The sequence below is a fragment of the Excalfactoria chinensis genome, chromosome 10, assembly GCF_039878825.1.
Source record: "Excalfactoria chinensis isolate bCotChi1 chromosome 10, bCotChi1.hap2, whole genome shotgun sequence".
Classification (NCBI taxonomy): Eukaryota; Metazoa; Chordata; class Aves; order Galliformes; family Phasianidae; genus Excalfactoria; species Excalfactoria chinensis.
In genome coordinates this window covers 6,235,840-6,253,987 of record NC_092834.1, presented here as the reverse complement: position 1 = coordinate 6,253,987, position 18,148 = coordinate 6,235,840, and the positions used below count along the sequence as shown (strand labels likewise).

The following is an 18,148-nucleotide window of genomic DNA, read 5'->3' as shown; positions in this document are numbered from 1 at the left end:
TTAGAATACACGTTGAAAGAAAGAGTCATTAAATACATGATTGTAAAGTACGAAATGGATTCAACAGGTTTAAGGGACAAAGCAGACTCAACCAAAAGTAGAGCAAGCCAGCCTAACTTGATGTTTTTTTCTTGGATAACTGATTTTTCTAGACAAGAGAAACACAGTAGATCTCATTTCTCCATCCTTCAATAAAGCTTCTGATGTTGTGCCACAATGGAAATTATTAGCAAAGTGGAAGAAGATGAGGAGTACAAGAACTGCAAGGTGAGAGGAACTAGTTGAAGAGGCAGTGGCAGGAGATGCACTGAAAGAGGAATTATTGGGCTGTAAGGAGGTTACACGTGGAAGTTCTCAAGGATACATTTTGAGACTGATCTTATTTTATACTTTCATTAGTAACCTCAGCACAAAAAGTCAGAGTATACCAACAAAATCTGCTGACAGTGTGAAGTCAGGAGCTATTGCCAACAGTTGTGAGTTCAGATTATCTTTCAGGATGTTCTTGAGTTCTGAAGCAATAGAGGTGGGATGAAATGTACTAGTCAAAGTGCAAGGCTATGCATTTAGGGTTAAATAAGAGTTGTTACGTGCTAGGGCTCATAAATTGGAAGTGAGTAGAAAGACACCCTGGGTAGATGAGCCCATTAGAGGATTAGGACAAGTGTGACCCAACAGGGAAATAACTGTGAAAAGGACAGATCAGGTCTCAGAATATGAGTGCCAATGGCAAAGGGAAAGTATGAAGGTTTTAACTTCAGGTTTCACCCAAACAGCTGTGTGCAGTGCTTGAAAGGAACAGTGCAGAAAAGGGCTAAGAAAACGATTACAACAGCAGAGAAATTTCAGGAGCCCTAAAGATGGCAGTTTGGTTACTTTAACAAAGTAATGGCTGAAGGGTGACTTGCTTGTTCTCCATAGACACACTGGTGGGGGGGGAGTAAACACTGCATAAGGCAGAGCACTATTCAAGCTGAAGAACAAAGCTGGCACAAGGACAAATGGATATAAAATGGCCATGAATAAATTTCAACTGGAAATAAAAGGAAAGGTCTTAAGCACTGGAAAATGAGGCTCTGAAGCATCTTCTTGGCAGAAACAGGATGAACAATGTAATGAATTTGAAAAGGGAGCCTGAATTGCTTATAATAGGATCACGAGGCTCAGCTGCCAATGAGGAAAGGCTCTGAAAAACTTGACCCAGAAATCACAGTAGTTCTATATGCCTTCATTTTAATCATGCATAAAATGGAACTGAATGATAAACAGTTTCTCCAAACACAAAGTTAATTAACCAGGCCAGAAAAGACCAGCTGCATCAGTGTAAGCTGGAAGCCCAGGTAGTCTAGATCTTATACCCAACGCTGCTCCAGGAGAAATACAACACCAGAGTAAAGATGCAGTGCTAAAACTTCCAGAAAAGACCCTGTTTGCCACCCAGAGATTTCATAAGCTACCACTGGTGCCTCTGGGAAGTATTTTAGTGAAGTTTATTTTCCTTCCATGTATTTTTGTATCTGTGCAAACTCTTCTCAAGTACAATATTGTCAGAAAAGAAGAGCATCATATAGGGCAGCTGTGAGCTCTCTCTGCATATATATTTTTTTAAGCTTGGAGTTAATACCTGCATTATAATTTACACTTTAAGTCAGCTGTCAGCAAGAAGACCCAGAATATTATCTATCTTCAGCGCAAAACAAATTCAAATACACAAAACACCCTATGGGAAACAACATTAGAAGACAGAAGAGAGGGCAGAACAGACTTTCATTGAGAGCAGAAGCAAGCTGACAGATGAGTCAATGGGCTTACAACAATCCAAGGCAACTTGTGTTTGTGATACCAGTACCTCTTAGCAGCATATGGAAAACCATCAGCATCTTTACTGGCATCAGAAGAGATAATGAGATGAGTAAATCTGGGATGGGAAGACAGAGAGAAAGGAGATAAACAGCGCGTGAGAGCAAGAGAGTAAAATAAACTTTCCCTCCTGTTCCCATCTTTTAAGAGCAGAAGAAAGATGTCTCTATGAGCCATATGCTAGACCGGAGGATTTGACAGCATGCCCAGTTCAGAACTCTGCATTTGTCTTCAGAAGGAATAGGGGGAAAAAAAAAAAACATTAAAAAAAAAGCAAAAAACAACAAACTGGTGAACCTGCCCAGATGCCTTCCTCTGATTTTCTGTTCTGTGGTAATACATTACTCAAATCCTGCACCGGGATTGACAGAGCAGCTATCTCAAAGGAGACTCGTTTATACATTTCAATAAAAAAGATGTATATAAATAAAGTTGTGCTGTCTTAAAAAGCATAATAATAAATGCCTCACCGTAATCAGAAAACATTACAAACTGCCTGTAACAGCAGTGCAGACAGCCACTCTGAAGCATGGAAGTCTTTTGAAGTGTTTCCAAACCAGCAGCTTGAATATCAGGGCAGGAGTGCAGCTTGCAGACAGAGAGACAATCAACTTCCAGATCCTGTGCTTAGGAACCAGGAACAACAACAAAGAAAAAAAATGCACTTCCCAAGCCACAGAAGAATGAGATTAGCCAGCAAAGTTGGGTTATTCAGCACAGACAAGAAGCAAGCTTTCACTACAAGGTCACCCCTTCATATCTAGGCTATGGGGACAACATCAGCTGGAAGTGCTGCAGACAGGGGAGACCAGGAGGCAGCATCTCTTAAGTCTCCTTCCCCACCCTGCTCTTGGCTCACAGGCTGCAGCTCTGAGCTTTGCTATGGACAACTCTCTGTTTCTTGAATTGATTGCTTACGTCTGTTCCACACAGCATTGGAAAAAGCCTTCTGGAAATGAAAAATGTTGTTACAGAAGAGACGCCTGGTGGACTACATGAAGTGACTTGAAGACTCATAGGGCATGAGGAGTCTGGTGCCCATCTGTTCAGGACCACCTTGTTACTATGGACAGGGAACAGCTGAGCAGCTAAAGACTGAGCAAAGAACTGAACCAGCAGGGCTTTGTAAATCAGCTCCCCAGTAATTTAACCAGCAACTTCCTTCTCCTGCGAGATTTTATCTTTATACATGCTTAAACATGAAACATCCTCTTATTATTGAATGAAAGCTAATGACTTGGTGCTTCATTAAATACCTCTTCAGACCTGATGCAATTCCTAAAGGCAATCACACCTGGATAATGAAGATGTAATGTACTATCTTTAGAGACATAAAAGATTCTCCCCTGCCTGGCAGCCCGCATTGCCTCAGCCTCTTCTCTCATTTTGCTCATCATCTGGCTATTTCTCACAACACTCACTTGTTGCTGTCATGTTTATTTATATCTCAGGGTGCGGGGCATGGACCATGCTATATATTCGTACAGCATCCAGCACAATGGGAATCTTGACTCTCAAGGTACTACAGCTTACAGGCTTAAAGCCCATAAGCTCCAATTGCCCCCATCTCTTGAAAGAATTAAGAGCACTTAAGAGTACATATTGCCTGGCTGCTTTTTGCTCCCAACTCTTGTATTTAGCTAATGGAGTATTCAGTCATAGACTAACTCAATCAAAAAGAAAACTTCATAGTTGACAACTGAGAGACATTCAGAAATAACACATAGGAACCGCAGCAATAGGTGCACTATAAACACCACCAGAACATAGATCTCACTGGAGACAGATGCCTCAAACAGCCATTTCCATTGCAGCCCAGAAATAAAGATCTTAAACACACAAGTACTTCTACAGTAATTTGCTCCCTTTAAAGCTTTAAAAGCAGCAGCTTCACAAGTTTTGACAATTCAAAGGGCTGCTGACGCTGGCAGCATTTTCATGGCACTGCTGGTCTGCGACTGACAAAAACACACCCATCGTTGTTTCTGCTTTAGTTCCAGCTTGTTAGCTGGGTATTAAAACTTATGCTAAAGGCACAGCCTGCTTACAGTTTGCAATGTCCCACGCATTGTCAACAGGTGGTGTTCGGAGATCCAGATGTTTTGCACAGATGTGCTTTTGGGATGGTGCCAAAGGAAAGGGAATAAAAACAACACAAGTCACACCATTCTTTTTCAATGGTTACTTCGATTCCAGTGTTCTGATTTGTTTTCCTGGAAAAGCACATGCTGCCTTTCAACAAATGATGCATCTTCCAGGGATGCTATTCTCTCTGATGTGATTCTTTTTGCTGAGTAGAATTAGAATGCTTAGAAGAAATTAAACTCACGCTGAAAAGTATTTATAGCAGATCTCCATCTTTACCTCTGCACACCCAGATCTCTAAAGATCCGGACTCCTCTTCAGAAAACTCAGCCTTAACCAACCCAAACCTCTTAATTCAATACCATCAGCCAGTCCATAAGAAACATTTCAAGTCTGTCTCATATGCAAAAGAAATGTTGATTTTGCACACTGTGTGCTTTAGGAACACTGGACTGCAAAACATATGTAGAACACTGCTAGAAACATACAGCACTGAGTAGATTTGCCACAGGCAAATAAAGAAACGATGAAGTCTTCAGGGAAAATAGATGTTGCAATTGCAGAGCAGGAAGGAAAGCTTATTAACTTGTCTGGGAATTTCAATAAGGGTTTAGCAGAAAAAAAAACCCCGTCGGGCTATTTGCCTCCCTCTGCCATTCTGTGTGCTGTCTTGCTCAAAATGCAGGAAGGAGAATGGGGATGCTGCTGTGCTGTGAAATACACACAGATGTACCTCTGCAGGAACAGGAGCCAAGTTATGGAAACTGAATGCCTTTCACTGCACTGCATCAGCTTTCTGGACATAAGATCTCAAAGCTGTCATCAGAAGAGCAGATGAGTTATCTGAGGACATGTGATCAACTTCAAAGTAAGCAGGATAGCTGTTGTAAATGAGGAAGCATCCTCAGCAGGATCTGTCTGTGCAAGCAGGCTGAGCCACCACCACCAACACTCACAGCAGTGGGTACATCTACTCCAACACTGCTATTGATGCCCTTGTCCTCACCTCAACTCTGCAGCTCAGGTAGGACAGAAGTAGAGCATCTTGCCCCAGTATGGGCACCCTACAGACTGCAGGTCAGAGATGAGGCTCTCTGCAGCACCTCCAAAGATATTTGCACTTCAAAGACCTGTCATGGGTTATGTAAGAATGCAATGGAAACAGCTTTGGCAAAGGTTCTCTCCTGAAAAAGAGTAGTACATACAGTTTAGAGGCTTCATCAAGAGTCACTGGGACAGTATTCTGTCAGCTCACCCATGCTGCTTTCCACATGGCACTCTGCCCAGCTGGCTGATCCAAGTCAGATCCAACACATGGGGCACATCAAGATTTTGAGATGATGTGTAAGAAGGTCATACACCCAGGGGCAGGCGGTGCACAGCCGCAGATCTCATCCCCACATCTATGAGCAAGGAGACTTGTCAGCGCAGTATGCACTAGCCCCAGGTGCAGTAATGGCCACTAAATCATCATGCAGCTTGCAAGCATCTGACTGTGGTGGTAGCCAGCTATGCTCAGTGTTATTTTCCCCCCATCTCATGCACATAACTCCTTATTAAACAAACCAGTCACATCTTCATGCTGGTGCTTGTTCATCACAACACTTATGGATGGGGAGCTGGGGGCAGGAATCACTAACAAGACAAAATATAGCAAATACTGGGTCACGACTTTGTCTGTGTAACATCAGCAATGTCATACCAGCATTACTGCAGGGGCTCTTTGTAGCAGTAATTTACAGAAGCTTAACTGTTTGTAATTTCCCCCCCCTCCCCCCCCCCCTCCCTCTTATCATTGGAAAACTTTCATCTGATGTAATCAAGCCAGGCTCTGTTTAGGATATGAAAACAGACCATATCAAAGCCAAGGCTGGTAGAACTTCAGCTGTAAATAGAGGAATGAACCAGCAGAGATAAATAAAAAAGCATGATAAAAAAAAATACAAGTGCTATTGGGACGGTTCTTCCACATGCCATTGGTTTTTCCGCACAGAAGAATCTGGAAGGCAGACAAGGCTGGAATAATCACATATGTGTAAGTGCAATTTAAAGCAAACAAAAAATAATCAAAAGGAAAAGAAAGCTTTTGAGTACATAGCGAGAGCTGTCAGGCCATTGCAACGCATGTCCTATAGTACACACAAAGACCAACCTATATCCATTTAACACAGAGAGAAGATAAAGTAAATGAGCCAAAGCTATGGGACAATTCTCTTTATCTCCTATAATAGCCTTGCTGTTGCTGCAGGCAGACAGTAAAAGCTCGGTCTCAGAGCCATGACCTTGCAAAGATCCACGCTTCAGGGGAGTTTCCATTCCCAATCCCAGCACTGCAGCTCTATTTGGAGGCAGTAGCCCTGTTCTTCCTCACCAGCCACGTCAGGTTTCCAGGTTCTCCCCTCCATGTTCCAAGCCTTGTCTCTGAACACATCCCAGAGCTGCTCAGCTCTGGGTTTATTTACAGATTTTACTGGCATTGCTGTCATTCCAAGTATTGCCCTGCAGATAGAGACCAGGAAGAGCCCTGCCAGTGTTAGCAAGACAGACCTGTGATGCTAACAGCACTGCTATTATAAAGAGCTTTCCTTTCCTAATGTAATCTACTCCACCTGCACTTGGTAAATACTCTAGTTTTCCAACTTGCTATTTTGTTTTCTACAATCCGCATTATCAAACTATCCAAAGAGCCTGAAAGCATTGGAGCTCTCTCCCTCCTGCTCACTGGAAGGCAGTCAGTTGAACTGCCTGTTCTCTGTATTGCTAAAACCAGCTGCCCTGCTGCTGCTGGGGCAGCTCCAATAACGCTATCAGGATAGGGAATCCTAGTGCAGAAAGGCTGTTGCTAAGAGCTTTGACACCGTGTCATTTCACTCTGATGAGGGCAGGTCTAATCGCTGTGGTGTTTTTAATGCTGCTGATAGTTCTAAAGACTGGTTCACACCTCACCTGCCAGCACTGGTGGAGCTGGAAAAAAAAACAACCACACACACAAAAAACCAAAGCCATAGCAGCCCTAGGAAATTCTTAGGGTTGTTTTTTCTTGTGTGGACAGCATGTGCTCTGAGACAACACTGTGCTCAGTTCTTACTACTGAAGGCCTGCACTGATGCTTTCTTCCGTTGTTTTCATGTTTCTCCTCCCTACCTTTAGACTGGAAGCATTTGCTGGGAGGGTCTTCTATAGGTGCCATCTACCCTTTTATAGGGGTAATAAGCTCCTGAGTCCAAGAGGGCAATATCTCAGGCAAAAGGCAAGGGAAAGAGGATTTCCAGGGTGTCAGATGTGCTGACTCAGAAGTAAGTGTCTTCAGCTTTATCTAGTCACTTTCTAGTCACAAATCATTTTTTATTTTGGTTTATTCCATGATTCCATTGGTGCTGTTTACAAAATGCCTAGCACAACTCATGCACATCACTCTTTACTCATCCTTCTATGGGATTCCCATATTCAGCCACAAGGTGTTCTCAGTGACAATGACAATTTATTTGTCTTTGGGCAGCACTCCGGAATGCAACTGATATGTGAAATCAAGTGCTACCTCCATCTGGATGGGACTAACAATGGCTCCCCCAGTAAGGTGAAAAAAGCTCTATCTGAGGCATATCTAAAAGACAGTGTGACTGCACTGAGGCACCCAAGTGTCAGCTTTAATCTAGATACTACAAAGACCAATAGTGAAATAGATATGGCAACATGGAATACAACCCCTGACTGGATATTGTGTCCTAAGAAGTTTGCATAGCCCACGCTCGAGGCCTTGCTGCAAGCCTTAACAGTTGTTGTCAGAATGAGGTACATTAAAGCTAGGGCAGAGAGACCTTCCCACCAAGAAAAGCACGGAACCGCCTGCAGCATCCACATACACCCAAAGCCACCAGAAATGGTCAGCCAAGAACCATTGAGCACAAAACAACAAGGACTTAAGAACAGCAGGAACTGGCTCCCATATCATCCTCCCAAATATAATCCACCAGCTCACCTAAGGGGAAGAAACAATGGCAAAACAAAGCAAAGTCTTTAGTTGAGAGCATTGTTTCTTCTTGAACTCTGTTACTTCTAACTGAAATATAAGAGAAACATCATAGTACGTCCATTTATAATCCAGTTCCTGCCTGTCAGTGAGGTATCATGTCAAGCCAAGGAGTGGATTTCTCTGTATTGTGTTCACTCATCATCCTTAATGGCTCAAAAGTAGGTTATCTAGGCTTAATCCTGCCATACCAGAGGCTACCAAGAGATGGCATCAGGGTTTCTACGTGTAACACCTTTGGCCACGTGCAACAACCTTGCTATTTCTTTACACTTAACTCAAGACTTCATCTATTTTCAAGACCCATCTGAAAGCATCTCTTTTCTCACTTGCCTCTATCTCTTTATTTCTCAATTTCTCTCTTCTACTGATATTAACAGTACAACACCAGTGAAGTATAATTCTGCAGTGCAACTGTTTACTCGGCAAAGCAGCACTGAGATACCATCAGTCTGAAATGAGATTTTATAGCTTATTATTAATATTAGAACAGGTCATTCTTGGAGAGAAACCACATAGACCGTAAAAAGAACAGAGAGGAAACTGCATAAAACTAGGACACCTTTGGCTCAGAGCTCATTTCTTCTATTACAATGGCTCATTGCATTAAAGTAAATAAACCCTAATGCTTGAATCGTCTCTGTGATGAGCATCTCTCTGCTCCACGCTATCTGAAATAGCAGTCAGGCTGAACAGACACTTGGACATAAACAGAAGTTTTAAAGGCAATCGCTTTTCCCCCTTGTTGCTGCCATCATCTCATTCAGAATGATATTTACTAGTTCTATTTAGCAAGAATCTCTAGCTAAATCACATGTAAATCAAGCTCAGATGGGAAACATGTCATTCGGTTGTGACATAGCTCAAAAGAAATCTAATTCCCTCCTGTGAGTTTTCTAAAGGGATCAAGTGAACCTAATAGCAACTTGAGAATCAGCAGGCACTAAGCATTGATTAATTCTGACCACATTCCAATAGAATTGTGTTACTTTCCAACTAAATATCCAAACTGCTCAACGTGATTAATGGCAAAACAGAGACTAACAAGAGGAACTAAGGGTGATTTGCTTTTGATCTCCTATCAGGAACTGCTGCCAAATAAACAAAGGCATAAAGCTTTATGTGGACAACTCCTCAAAAAGAACCAATCACAGCAGCTACTGTATTAGTTCCTTGGTGACCTGATCACCATGTTGGTGTGTTGGATTTCCTCACTCATCCTCAAAATACTGTCTGACAACAGCCATGTAACATGTTCTCCTGTTCAAGGAGAGGGCAGCTGAAACCTTAGGACAATTCAGGAGATGCAGTTGCAGCAAATGTACACTGTGGTCAACCAGGAAGGGATTATTCAGGATTAGGGCTGAGGAAACTACTTGTCCTGCATGGAGCCTGGGATGCGTTCGTAATTGCATCTCTTTCATGTGTCTCTCCATTATCTATTCTTCTTAACAAAAGAGATAATTCTAGTATTCAGGTCATTTCTGCTATGCCCTCTAAGGGAGATGGCCAACTGCCATTCCAACCCCTTCTCCTCTTTCTAAGGTCACAGGAGATGATTTTAACAATCATTTGTTGATGTGGCAACTCAGTCACTTTTCAACACCACAGGCTCAACACTCGCATTTTATCTTGCTTCAGAAGCACCAGTTCTGAGGGCAGAAAACAATCTCAGTTGCATGCAACCCATTTTATATAGAAAAAATACTATATATATATCCAAAGCACACAAAGCACTGTACACCCCAGCCCTCAACCTAAAGCTGCAATATTTACTGGATCTTAATCATAATCAGGTCATCCTGATTATGGACTTTTGGGTTTAGATGCACTCTTAGGACCACCTTAACATTCTTCTTTTCTTGAATGAATTCCACTTTCAAGAGTGCTGTGAAAAAAATCTGTCTGGTCCCATTCTGACAGAAGTATGTGATGACAATATGATGACAATAGGAATCTCTTCCTGACTTCTGAGCTTTTCAGATTCATGAGTCACTCGCCAACTCAAGACATCCCTCAACAAGCACCACCAAAGAAAACACACAGGAGGTGTTGCTCTCATCTCCTCCTGGGTTTTGAGTCCTGACTGGAGAGGACTGCATTTTCTAAGTCAGCATCCATCCACCAGAATTAACTTTGAATTCCCATCATGCCATTTCCATATTATCCTCCAGGCAGCAGGGAAATAAACAGCCCCCTCAGACTTCCAGAGGCAAACATCCAATAAAGGTAAAGACAATCCCACTTCTATTTCCCTTCAGCATACAAGGAGCCCATACAACTATTTCATCTGAGGCGGGTATGTGAGAGGAATTACTCCCTTTCGTGGAAACTAAGATCCACTACAAGTGTCTGAGGAGCTGGGACCACCCAACAAACACTACGTATTAGATTTGTGATTAGGTGTCAGAAAAAGGCAACCCTGGACATGAGCAAAGACAGAATTTCTTCATGTTACATCTTCTACTGAATTAATCTGGCACCATTCCCAGACTTGTTATTTCACTTTCTGCTGTTAATTAAGTAGTCAAACTTCACTAAGAACAACCCACTGAAGAAAGCCAAGATTTGTGAACATTCACAGAAAGCAAGTTTTTTTTTTTCCTTCTTTAAATTCTGGTAAGTACTCATTCTCCTTACAATCTGTGTTCAATCGATGTACTCGTGGGTTCAGTGTGGTAAACAGACGTACTCACAAAGAGCTTTGAGGAACAAAGACATAATCTAAATTGGTTTTATTAAAACACTAGGAATGAGAATGCCCATCAACCTTTCAAGAACAACAGAATATGATGATGTCTGAGTGGTTCCCTTCCTTACAATTTCATGCTCACTTGCCATTTTCTAAAGCCCGCATATTCCCTGTGTGAAAGAATCAAGTTCTGGTTTTTTGCTTTCACTAACTCTGATAATCCATCTGCAGCTCAAGGCGCCCAAGAAAAGACTGGCACAACACACAACCACAGACCACAAGCAGCCCTCAAAGCCATTTGCTCGATGTGCCAGCAGCCTGAGGAAGATACCCGATGTTTGGCCACCTGGAGACACATCCAAGAAAAAGAGATCCAGCTTCAGAGAGCAGACATCTGCCTAAGCCACATCTATCTGCCCACAACACATCCAGATGGCTCCTAGAGCAAGTGAACTGGGAAGATGAGCGAGACTGGTGAAAGAGACATGGGAAAAGTGGAAGGCTATTAGAAGATATGGAACATATAGGGAATAATGGAAGCTGAAAGGAGCCGGAGTCATTGAACTGTGTGAGGCACCACTGGAGTTACATTAGAGAAGGTGCTGACAGCAAAGATCTGAGCATCCCACTCACACACTTTGCTATTGACATAAACAGAACATCTGGCTTTATTTAAAACCATCCTTACAGAAATGAACTAGAAAGCTTTCACTGCAACACAACACCATGCAAGACAGACAAGACAGTCTAGAGTCTCCATCTCACTTGAAATTGACAGTACTTAAGTTAGAAGTTCTCTAAACCCCAGTAAGTTTCACATTTCACCCTGCGGGTTTTGCTTCAGATATGGGCAGTCTTAGAGAGAACCACAGTTATGGCACCAGCAACCTGAAGACCTCAGATACCTAAACTAAGACCATATAAAGTCCATGAGTCACAGTCTCAGGGGAATCAGAGCTACTTGGCACACACCCAGAAAAGGTCAATTGGAGCATTGGAGACTATTTCTAAATACCCCAGAGCTTTGCCACTGAGAAAAATAAATAGAACTATGTATCTTGTTTCCACATCTTAGCTGGCTGAATAAATAGCTCTGATAGCGCACTCTCCAGGGTAGATTCTTAAAGTGACACTGGTCTTACTATTGCCCGGGACAGGAGAATGCGGGTGAAGCCACAAGAGAAGAAGTGCATTTTCAATGCAGCATTCCTGGCAGCTGATCAAAGAACATGGATTATCTCTGCCCCCACAGTTGCCAGCTGTTCCTTCCCAAGGCAAATCATGGGGGTATGTGGTTATGGAGAGAAGGCATCAAGGGCAAATACAAAGGGAGGATCAGAGGCTTGCAAGGAGGACATTGCAAGATTCCCTCTGTAGGCAGGTTACAAGCTAGAATTCTCTTCAAGTTCCATACCAGCAGCCAAAAAGAAGCATATGCTTTTATGACCAACTCACTACACCAAAATAACTTCCCCTAGATTTCAACACAGGGACTTTGGGAGGAGCTGTGCCATCTCCGAGTCAGATGACCAACAACACATGCAGAACTAGACAAAGCATGTGACTCCCTTTTACTCCCTCAGCATCTCAAAAGGCCCATCCATGAAGTCCCTTCCAAAGGAACCCTACAATTTTCTTTAATTAGACCTACTTAAAAAAAAAAAAATAGGATATTTTACACACACCTCCATTTCCTCATGAACTTTAAACTCCTTCTGTTTTCAAACCATAGTTATCCCAGGTATTTGTTAATGCTGGGAAAGACCTACAACCCATTCGCAGTCTAGACTTTCAGTCTCAGGACCTACATTCTTGCCAGCAATAGTGCTTGTTGGGGAAAACAGTCTCAAGAACACGACATCCAAACAGACTGCAAACAAACACAACCCCTACTAATGAATCAGAAACTAGAGCCTTTAAATAGGTTGCAATTGCTTTTTAAAACAGAACAGGCTTTCACGCTTCTTCTGATGTTCTTCTCAGCTGCTCCATTTTATTAAACAAAACAAGCAAGTTACAGCTCTAGGTGGGCCAGCTGATTCATAGAGTGACAAAATGGCTTGGGTTGGATGGGACGTCAAGGATCTTCCAGTTCCAACCCCTTGCCACAGGCAGCATTATCAGCCACCATATCAAGTACTAGATCAGGTTGGTCGACTTATCTTCCATCCTCACACTCATGGAAATACACCGAACAAAGAGCCCAAATATTTTAGGAGAGAGAGGAACTTAGGAAACTAACTAGCAAGTAAGGTAGACACCAAGACCTTTTCATCCAATGATAAATAAACACTAGCTTTACAGCAAAAGTGGTGCTTTATTAAGGAAGTTTCAAGACTGTTTTCTGCTTCTCTCCTCTACACTCCCTCCTCAAAAAAAGATCTAAGAACTCTGATTAGAAGCATTTTTGTACAGGAGTTGAGAGAGGAAGCAAAATCCAAAGTAAGTTGTCTGGAGTCCGTGCTCTAGAATGGATCTCAGCAAAAAGCTGGGCTAGGGAAAAACACTTCCTTCAGAGGAAGCCACAAATAGAAGCTTTGCACAAAATTCTTGTGCTCTCACACAACAAGTCCTGTTGAATAACAAAGAACTAGAGAAATGACAGAGGCCCAAGTCCCAATACACCCAGATCTTGATCTGTGAGACAGTCAGACAAGTAGTACTGACGTGAGTCTAATAGCAGCCAGTGCCTCAGGAAAACACAAGGAAATCAGGGAGTTAGGTGCAATTTCCTCAGGTAAGATAACAGATTCAACCGCTTTTGGTTGCCTCAGAAGTCAAGTCCAACTCTGGAACTAACTTAGCCTGGGCCCTACTGTCATAAAACAGTTCTCCATGCTTCCTGAGGCTTTAAGTTGTACCAAGAGGCCACTAAGATACCCTACGAATAGCACCACAGCAATAACATTCATGGAGTGATAAGCAAATCCCCATGCTGGAAACACGCTGGATCATATAATATTTTTGGAGTGATGGTGCAGAGGAATTACAGGTGCACTGGCTAAGAGAACTGACACTGTGAAGCAGTTACTCAGCACTACAGCAGAAAGCCAAAAACATAGACAAAAGTGAGTTGGCTTCACTTAACAAGGCAGCTGTGGGAAGCTGTGCATCTGCTGGGCCTATTTGGTATCTCATTCAGTAAGACAAAGTACTCAAATTTTTATAACCCCAGATACATAGGCAGAAGAAATGGAAAAACTGCATTAGCAAACAAAAGTACTACACATTGACTGCAAGTTAATTGGAGCTATTGAAAAATAATTCAAGTTCCTTTCTTTGCAGTGTATTGTGTAACTGGCCATACTGGGAAAACTAGTATTAACCTTTCACAAGAACATCTGGGAGGACACGATCTATTGGTGCCCCCATCCAGGGAGGCTGGCCCACACTCCTGTTACAGCTATGCATAAAACAATCAAATTATTGTGCCACATTTGTCCTTCCACCTCTCACCTACACATCACGCTCAACCTAGAGCTCCTTCCGTAACCACCATCCACAAACTGCACCCATAGCGAGTCTTTAGAGAAGCCAGGCTTGACTGAACATTGCTAAGGTGCTCATGAACAAATAGGGACAACGTGCTCTAAAAAGCAGAGCACATCTAAGGAAGAGAACCAGCAGGTTCTGTGTTATTTAAGCAAATGTGCAGAGAGAGGTCACAGCAGTAAGTTCTGCCTTCTGCTTGCGATGAGCAAACCATGTTATATCCTTCAGTGGATGCTCATCTTCAGTGCTGAAAGGTTTTCCTTGAAATGCATTTGAAGCTCTGCCAGAATGAAAAGCCTGAGGAATAATATTCTATATTCAAACAGAAGTACAGAATTGATTCCTCCTCAGCAAATGTACTATTTGAAATATTTAGAATGGGCTTAAAAACAGACCTGGGTTAACACTGGCTAGAACAGTTATTCTTCAAAAACACTGAATTGATTTGGTCACAACTCTTTGCAGGAGGAAGAAAAAAAAAAGAGACAGAAATGCCACAGTCCCACTGAACCTGCCTCAGGCCAGTGGTGACAGGAGGCTCTTGCTAAAGGATGGGCAGGAGCAGCCTGTCTGCTGCTTGGATGCACTTCTCAAAATCCAGTGCTGACTGGAAACTGAAGGATGATGCCTTGTAATCAAACTGCCATCGCTACAAGTGAACAGCCACCAGCATGAATCATGTGATGAATCACAGCATAAGCGTGTCCTTCGGGGAACTATTTTTGCCTCTAAAAAGAAAAATAAATCTGCAGATTTAAAGCGAATGGAAATTGTGCATCGATTTCTGATTTCTTTGCCTTTTCAAGTGGAACCAAAATTTTATTTCTTGCTGGTGTGGAAAGATGAGTTCCCTTTGGGCTAGTGCCTACCTGACGGTCCTGACCTGCTGCTTGCTGTAGGGGGTGATGACTTTGAAAAGCAGCTCCATGGCTCCATTGATGCCAAGCGTGGTTCCTGCAGCAACTAAACCAATAAAAGAGAAAAGCAGTCAGGTCTGAAGCAGGCAACCTGCAATGATGTGTTTAGAGCTGGTGCAGGGAAGAGACTTGCTGCCCCTAGGGCCATAAGCAAACTTCTATGGGCTCCCAGTTGTCCTAAGCAGATCATTTTACAAACAGAGGAACTGCAGCACAGAGCTGGCAGCGGACACATCTTTACACAGTCACATCAAAACCAGTTCTCAAATCCTGCACTTCTTCCCCAAGTTTCCCAAAGCTTCTTTCCTGTGAACATCGTACTCAGTAGAGAACAAAGCATAATCAAATACGGACAGGAAAATGACAGAGCTCAAATTCTTCCTACATTTGACAGAGGCAGCTGCATGAGTTTATTTCTTCGAGGCATGATGGAGGGTCAAGTTCACTTCTACTCGTGCTTTTACTCAGCAGTTTGGAAGTATATTTTTGGGAGGGGTGCTTCTAAATACATCTTGATTTCAGCTACCTTTAATCCTTCACTTGATAGCACACACTGGGAACATTTATAGACAGTTCTGGCAATCCCATTCTAAAAACACCCAATGAAGACTCTAGTTGTTTAGTGGGACACGAGGGTGACAGAGTCAATATTACTCAGACAAGATGGAAGCATAGCTGGGCTGGAGGTACCTGAAGAGTAACAGAACTGTCCTAACAAAAGAGTATAGGGTGGATTCTGAGGTAGGGTGAGGAGCTTGACATGAAACAAAAGGAGGTCAGGCTGCAGTGTGCATCCTGCAACCTCTGTAACATCTGCAGCTGAAATGGGATGCAGGTGCACTGAAGCAGTGCAGTGATTGGTGTAGATTATCATTCTGGGTGGAAGGCAACACAGGGTCACTACACAGCTGTGAAACTCAAATAAAGGCACGTTTCAGCTTCTGTCTTTGGCTGCATTTTCAGTCAGACTTGGTCTTTCAAATGCTGCTTATTGCAGGGAGAAGGGTTGAATGTTGAGGTTTGGCTGCTTGCCTGAGAAAGCCCATTGCATGAAACTAGCTCCTGTACAGCTAGAAGGGACCTACAGGGCTGGGAGCCAGGAATGCTAAATCTTAGGATGCGTGTAGCAGACTGCAGGCAGGATGGCTGTCAAGAATTATCTGCTGGGTGAGAAAAGGAGGGAGGGAGAAGAAATGGTTAGAGTGAGCAAAGGGAAACCTGTGGTGACAAACTCAGTGCTTCACAGCAGGGAAAACCTGTATGAATCTTGGAGGTAATACTTGGAGGTAATACTGGAAATCCCACTGCTTGAGTTGCTTAAGATGAGGGCATAACCAAGCAAGACAAGGGGAGGAACACTAAGACAGGAGACCAGGTATTAAGTTCCCAGCTCTAATATGTACTTCTTGAAGGACCTGGAAGAAATGATTTCTCTCTGCCTCTTGCCTCTGTTGCTTCAACTGCATTGCCCTACCCTGTACAGCTGATCTGAGGATCAATACAATCAATAACAGTGAAACACTTCGCTATTATGATAACAGAATCTGCATTATCAACTTAAGGTACCTAAGCCCCAGCAAAGGAGCTGGCAGTACATATTATGGAATAGGAGACCACCGTCTTAAATACTTTCATATTTGTGAATATTTTCCACTTTTATTTTCATAATCCACAGATGAAATGCTCTGCAAAGGCTGTATAGATAGTCAGAAATATTTCTTTCTAGGGTTGTTCTGGATTTTTGTGTCCAATTCTGTATATTAATAGTGCATGCAGGCACCTTTTCTAAACAGAAACATTTACTTGCACTGACATGACTAAAAAGAGCTCTACTAGTTGCCATGCTGAGGAGAGGAGGAAAACCTCAGTACTCACCATTGGAAGCACAAACCCGCAGGACCCAGAGGCAGTGGGTGAGGTTCACATGGTGACCCAGGTTTTGCCTTGTCAATCTCAGGATTACATCAGTTGCTGCTGCTTTCTGCACTTTAATCCCAAACTTCCGATCTGTGAAATGCAAAGCAGAATCAAAACTACTGTAAAGTCCAAGTATCTGTAGAAGTACTAATAACAAACTGGAACCAAATCTTAGAAGTGGGGATTTCATTAAAAACCCACTTAAACGTACCAGTGAGTTCAATCACTACAAGAGAACAACAGATTTACCTACAGTCATCGTATACAAAAAGAAACCGTTTCAAGATTAATCTTAGGTTAAGAGAATCAGAAATAAATTCTGCTGGGGGGAAACTTTTCAGTTCAACCCAAGGCAGAATGTATGTATGTACACCCTCCCAGTCTTTTTGCAAGACTTCCAACTGGCCAAACTGAAGATAACCAGGATTTCCAGAGTAGAACAACCCAAAAGTGAACTCAAAATACTATCAGGCACATCTTGGTGCTTATTACTGCTAGGGCTGTCCATTAGTTTTAAGCCCATTCTCCTAACAACGAGCAACCCACTGTGCAGCAGTACCTTGTTGGCCAACCCTGGCCAGGAGGCGAAGCAGAGGCAGGAGGATGCTGGGGTCAGGTGGCTCAGTGCGGGCAGCAGAGGTGAGGGCCTGCAGCAGTGCCTCGCTACCCCCTTTGCTGATCACATAGTGAATTCTTCGTCCAGTCCCTGGGGAAAAGGGGACAAGAAAAAAGGTTCTGCTCCAACCATCCTCACCCCGGAGGAGCAGTTTCCCATAAGCCTTCAACCTGCAAAGTGCACACAGAGCTCCTGCAGCCTTCTCAGGTTGTTTTATTGCTACAAACCCCAGATCATTTGCAGAGTTGACCTCTTGGTCGCCCCCAGACTGGAGATGTGGCTAATGGTGATGCAAAGAAATGATGCTTTCTTCTCATCTCACTTTAGCAGTCATTAACTTTACAAAACCACTGCAGAGGTTTTTCCACTGTGCACTGAAATGCAGCACAAAGGAATAAACATCTGTGATGGGACTGTGAGGACTGGGGACAGCAGGATGTTCCGGTACTTACTGATGTAGCCTAGTTAGCTCAGTTGGGTTGAGAATTACTGAATAAATAAGATTTTTGAGGTGAAGTGACAGGGAAAATAAATTTAAT

At 42.9% G+C, this 18,148-nt stretch overlaps 1 protein-coding gene across 1 annotated transcript in view; it reads right to left on the bottom strand.

Annotated features, from left to right (window-relative positions):
- AGBL1 (AGBL carboxypeptidase 1) overlaps positions 1-18,148 on the bottom strand; it is a 252,491-nt gene that overhangs the window by 216,961 nt on the left and 17,382 nt on the right. Inside the window, exons 3-5 of the mRNA XM_072345926.1 lie at positions 17,553-17,699; positions 16,952-17,083; positions 15,029-15,122 (exon numbers count right to left, since the gene is read on the bottom strand). Coding sequence (XP_072202027.1) covers positions 15,029-15,122; positions 16,952-17,083; positions 17,553-17,699 — 373 coding nt within the window. The remainder of the gene's footprint in view (positions 1-15,028; positions 15,123-16,951; positions 17,084-17,552; positions 17,700-18,148) is intronic.